The sequence below is a fragment of the Humulus lupulus genome, chromosome 8 (assembly GCF_963169125.1).
Source record: "Humulus lupulus chromosome 8, drHumLupu1.1, whole genome shotgun sequence".
NCBI classification, from domain to species: domain Eukaryota; kingdom Viridiplantae; phylum Streptophyta; class Magnoliopsida; order Rosales; family Cannabaceae; genus Humulus; species Humulus lupulus.
Window position 1 is genome coordinate 125,030,032 of NC_084800.1, and position 6,137 is coordinate 125,036,168.

General features: G+C 30.0%; 1 protein-coding gene across 1 annotated transcript; it reads right to left on the bottom strand.

Moving 5' to 3' along the window:
* Positions 1-210: 210 nt before the first annotated feature.
* LOC133794108 (16 kDa phloem protein 1-like) lies at positions 211-1,994 on the bottom strand. The gene is made up of 5 exons (XM_062231304.1): positions 1,864-1,994; positions 1,643-1,708; positions 1,001-1,139; positions 747-882; positions 211-439 (listed from the first exon to the last, which is right to left on the bottom strand). Exons 1-5 carry the CDS (start codon positions 1,928-1,930, stop codon positions 386-388), a joined length of 462 nt encoding a protein of 153 aa, XP_062087288.1. The 5' UTR covers positions 1,931-1,994; the 3' UTR covers positions 211-385.
* Between the last annotated feature and the right edge of the window lie 4,143 nt (positions 1,995-6,137).

The following is a 6,137-nucleotide window of genomic DNA, read 5'->3' on the forward strand; positions in this document are numbered from 1 at the left end:
ATATATATAATATTCTCAAACAGTTTCTTCATTTTGTAACTATAAACTACCGGGGTGCCTTTCAATAAATAAATATCTTAATCTATACACGCTACTAAATACAATGTTTATTTTTTTTTGACAAAAACACAATATCGTATTCTTTTTAAAGAATAAAATTATTGTTTATTAATTGATCATGATAGGAAATATTTATTTGTCAAAAAGAAAAAAAAAGTAAACTAGTTATTTTATTACAACAATTATTCACTACAAAGAGATCACAAACATATATATTCAAATATTCTTGGAAATTTTCAAAAATTTACAAGGCAAAAAAATAATAAAATAAAAAAATAAAAGAAATTCAAGTCTTTCTACATGGGGCTTTGGTAGTAAAGAGAAACTAGAAATTGCTGTCCTTCCATCCTCCGAGTTTCTCCCCTTTATTCTGCTCACCCTGCAAAATATATACATGTACATACATGATCAGGTAATTATATATTAAATACTAAACAATATTTACTGCTGAAAAACATTGACAATTAGTGTTTAATTAATTAGAATATAGCGACTAACTAAACTGTATCATCTTTCTCTTAGGAGAAAGATGAACAGAAAACAATAAAACACTAGCTAGGATAATCACTTAACTTGAAGACCGTTAAAATAAAACAATGCCTAGACTTTAATCAATAAATTTATACACCTATATGGCAAGCTTTTCTCTTATCTAATCGAGAAGAAAGAAGGTACAAGAAGTGTACCTTGCGAGTGAAAGTTACACCAACTTGAATCTCTCCTCGATATTTTTGGTCAGCACCAACTACTCGGTATTTGCTAGTTTGTAGTTGAGCAGTTCCATTCTCAGCTCCTACAGCCAATAAATCCTTCACATAGATTCTGCATTCATTCAAATATTGTTCCAATTTATTAGATATAATAATAATCAAAATTAATCAGTCAAACAAAGTAGGTACGCAGTCAAGTATATATGATGAACTAAGTTACAATCTCTTACGTTGCATGACCAATGTAATCATCAGTGGAAAAAGTGTCCTTGTCCATGATTTTGAAGATGAGCTTGAAGTTATCTCCAGAACCTGGATAATCTGCCCTAAAGCTAAATTTTTCGTTCCATGATGGGCTACTGCCTTGTCCTGTGCACCATTTAATTTTAGATAATTAATTGAATTATTAATGATGATGACTTTGTCATATAGAAATTAGAAAAGATAAGTTGTGGTAGTGATCGACATTATTGTCTATATATATTTAATCTTGAGAAATTCTTTTTTTGGAATAAGAAAGCAGATCGAAAGAAACTATTAAAAAGGTTGTCGTGCATTATACTCAGAATCGGGACAAAGTCAAAGTCATAACAGAGAACTCGTAGAAAACATTTCAACGAAAAATAAAAAATAATATACAAGACAATGACATGTTAATTTACTTCATTTATATATTTGTTTTCGTAAAATAAGGTTTTGAATGCTTACTCGGTCTATAGACTCAGACTCCTTACCATTGCCATAATTAATTTTGTTAATTAGAGACAATAATGACTTTATTCAAGTACTTCTAATAATAATAATAATAATAATATGAATGAATAATTAATATGTATGAATTATTTGTGAAAATGCATGGGAAGTAAAGTAACCTCGGGCTACAATGCTCTTGCGCTCTTGGTCTTTATATTGAATCAGCACATACGGATCCATGTGACCTACACAATATAAATCATATATATCAACACATTGATCACTAAACAATTATAAATGTTGAAACAAATAACGTCGAAATCTCAGATTAAGAAGTTTATAACAACAGGCCAAGGGACAAGAGACCAAGAAATTATTAGGAAAAAAATAATACAAGTACCAAAGAAATCAGTGTCTCCAAGACCCTTCCCATTCACCAACAAGACCTCCATAATTCCAGTTGCCATAATATTCTCTCTCTCTCTCTCTCTCTCTCTCTCTCTAAGAAATTAATTATTCAACGAGATTTTGATGCTATAATGTAATGAAAATCAAAGTGATCCTTGACATGATTTGAGTCAAAGTATTTATAAGATTAAGATTCTCAAACTTAAATGCATGTGCACTAAGTCTAAGTCAGGGTCTTGTACCTCATATAGATAGTCAGCCGCCAGTTTGGTTTGCCTCCAATAATTAATATATTTGGCGTTACGTAATTGACTCTTTTAAACTATATAACAAAGGTTAATTATTTAAGGTTGTATTCCTACTAAGACCTTTTCCAATCATACTATATTATTATATTTAAAGGTATGTGTTGACGCAACTTCTTTCTAAAATCTGCTCCTTTTTCCTAGTTCCTTCCTACCATATTTATATATATATATATATATATATATTTATATAAGATGTCACTTTTGAGTCAAAAGGTATAGAGCGGTGTAAAATCTGACGGCTTAGTTACAACTTTTTATTGGCACATTGGTTGTTCTCTATTTTTTATTTTTTAAGAAACTACTCTCAAACAGTTAGGGCGGTTTCAAAGCAGCAGCCCCAATATTTTAACATTCAACTTGGTATAAAACAAACTCTATGCACATCAGCCAAAAGTGTCGAACTTTGATTTTTTTTTTCTTACGAACTGCAATTGAATATCATTTGTTGCAAGTAAGCTCTTTGTAATTGGATATACATGTTAATCTTTGGATGGATTTTGCCTTAAAAATACCCTAGGACATTAGGTACATGAGTTTGACTTGAAGGGAATAAGCTCAGGATACTTTGAAAATTGAAAAAATGGATGTTAAACCATAAGAAAACAACATTGATATGTTTGGCTGCCTCGAGAATATTGATCTTTTCTTGTTTGGTTGCACATAGAATAGAATGTGATTTATTCTTTTTTTTTTTTTTTACAATAATTAATTTTTTTTTGTAAATTACAAATAAATCAGTATTTCTTTAATTTTTTTCCAAATATTAAAAATATTTTTGTAACTATTTGTATTATCAATGTTGCATATGAATAAAAACAATAAAAAAATATATATTATTAAATAATAAAAAGCAAAGCATAATTACTTATCACAATCAACATTAATACTATTAATAACAACATATGTACAAAAATAATTCATTTATTCTTCACATCAATAATATCTAACAGACAATAAATTTTTTTAAAATATAATATAATAGCATATTTTTAAAATATATTGGTCAAAATTTCATTCCAATGAGTAAAATTACAAACACGAGTTCTCAAAACATGATCCAAGATGGCATATTATATTGTCAAAAGTTTCATCCAAAAAATGAAATATTATCTTGCAAAAAGTTTCATCCAAAAGGTGGCATATTATCTTGCCAAAAGTTTCAACCAAAAAGGTGGCATATTATCTTGACATACATTTACTAAAGTCATCACCAGTACTGTTTTTCCACAATACTATCAAATATTAGATCTCACATCATTCAACGAGCCCAATTATGAATCCCAACTTGAATTCATCATCCAATGTGAAAAAAATCTCTATGTAAACTTGGTTTTGGACAAGAAGTTTTTCAGCTTTGACTCGTTGTTCATTTGTCAACCCATCAATTTTTTTAAGTTCATCAAACACTTTCATCCTTCTAGTAGCACATTTTGGATGTCGTCAAATTTTTTCACTGTGTCAGTCAATTAGCAAATTTTCGAATACTATCGCCAGCAACAACTTGTATGTCATCAAACTTTTTCACTGTGTCAGTCAATACTTCAACCAATAGATCTTCACTCATAGATCTCTTTCTACTTTTCTTACTTGACTGTGCTGAAGTTGTCGCCATGCTTGTATGACTATTGGTTGCATTACCAATAAGATCATCTATTGGAGAAAAATGATCAAATTCAGAATTTGCGTCATTGTTTACCTCTTTATCAATCTCATCAACTGTTTCAAAAAATCTCATAACTCCTTGCCCATTTGCACGATCCTTCCCAAGTACAGTAACCAAGTCTTCATAATGAGGAAATGTTTTATTCATTTAGCTTTTTGCATTTGGATGGTTCTGTAATAGTTAAAAGTCATAGAGAAAGAATAAATATGTGATCAAGCTCTAAATAAAATTCAACAATAAGGTGAAACTTAACTTAATTCACTCATCAAACACATTTTTTTCAGCAACAACACACTTTAATGCCTCATTCAAACCAAAACCACTTGCTGAAGGTCCCAACATTTCAGAAATTGCATGAAATTATTTCTTTAGTATCTTGATACGAGAATCAATGTGGGGTTGTGCTTTCAATCCACAATGAGGAATTTTCTCATATATCCATTTTTCTAATTGCTGTAAATAGCCAGTTTTGAAAGTCTCATTTTATGCTTTCCATTTTCCACTACTTACCAACTCCAACAAACACTCAACAAACTTTGAATCCTCAATTGAAGTCTACTGATGTTTTTTTCCTGGAATTGATGTTGATTTCTCCATAGCATCCATTTTTCTAAGCATACATATATCTCACATCGATTAATAACAAAAGTATAGCATTGAAGATATTAACACATAAAATTAAACTAAGAACATAGATATGATATGATACATTGCCATGGATATAAAATTGAAACATTACGATAGATACATTATAAATTTTCATACAAATCCCAAATATCTACAAACCCAATCAAATAAAATCCATATAATTTTGAGACATCCAACACATAATGATAAAATTGTTTCAAACAAAATAAAACAGATATAATACAAAGAAATACAATTTATGTATGCCTTCTCCCTCGCCATTGGTCAAATATCTCTATGGCTAAGTTATCTCTCCAAGAAGTCCAAGCATTAGATATTTCAATATATGTATAATGATCATTGCCTACACTTTCTCTTCATCACAATTGTCATCCTCACTTTCCTATTGCTTGTTCTAGAGGATCGACAACATTTCTCTTCTAATCAGGTTGTGAAGAAGGCAGCATGTCAAAATAATTCAACATTGAATTTTGACAGGATAGTATGATCTACTTCTAAGAATTGCCCATCGTCCCTTCAATAGTCCAAATGCTCTTCCTACTACATTTCGAGCTGAAGAATGTTTCATATTGGAAAACTCAGGAGGTGTATGAGGTGACATATCCCAATCATTCAAGTGATATTGTTGTCCACTATATGATGCTAAGAAGTCTTCACCATTAGGATATCCAGCATCACAGAAGTAGTAATTTCCTGTAAATTAATTAAAAATATTGTGAACCTATTATGAAATTAACTTGTATATGTATGATATTGCATATGAGAGAAATATATACCTTGTGGAACTTTCAACCCATTTGTCCTATATATGGCATCTCGTAACATTCTAGAGTCGGTGGCTAGTGCTCCCAGTAAACAATTCTTAAATCATTTCCACGTCTCATCAGTTGAACTACCAAGAATTGGTTCAGGTTTTTTTTAACAACAACCCATGAAGGTGCAACACAACATTTATAACCGCATTAAATTGTCTGCTAACTGTTTCACCCGAACGTACAAATTGTCATCTCATAATTCTATTCTTAATGTCATGAGATACAATATGTAAAAATATAGCAACCATTTCTTCAACATCCATATTTTTTGTTTCTTTCAAACCCCCAATAGTTATAAGGTGGTGACACAAAATGACAAATGTTCTCCTATCCATGTGAGTATTTTCTACACATGCTAAGTCACTAGCATGTATCATTCTAAAACAATGTAGTTGACGTATTTGGTGTCTACGAAAGGAACTTTCAAGAAACATATTTGTATTTATACGCCTCTTACTAATAACGAAAATCATTTTGAGCATGAACAAACGTGTCATATCATTTAATATCTTTTTTTTTCTTTGCAATCAATGGAAGAAGAGTCATATCTAGATGAAGTTCAAACTAATAACTCATGTTCATTTATAATTGCAAAAGCCACTAATGCTATACTAAATAATGCACACAGAACTAACAAACAATCTTATACAAATTTGAGCTATATAATATTGTGTACTTATCTAAAACAATTATAAGAAATAGAGAGTTGTATTCACAAAATTAATAATTGTAATATATATTATATAATAAGTCAAGAGATTCTAAATAGGTAGAATGAAAAAAAAAATGAGAGGCACGCATATTCCCATTAATGAAAAAAAGAATGACCATA

Bases quoted from the DNA above. Each gene is read 5' to 3' on its own strand.
- LOC133794108 (XM_062231304.1), bottom strand. From the start codon at position 1,930: ATGGCAACTGGAATTATGGAGGTCTTGTTGGTGAATGGGAAGGGTCTT. The intron at 1,709-1,863 runs GTACTTGTATTA...TATATTGTGTAG, and splicing joins TGGAGACACTGATTTCTTTG to GTCACATGGATCCGTATGTG. The intron at 1,140-1,642 runs GTTACTTTACTT...AATGGTGCACAG, and splicing joins CAAGAGCATTGTAGCCCGAG to GACAAGGCAGTAGCCCATCA.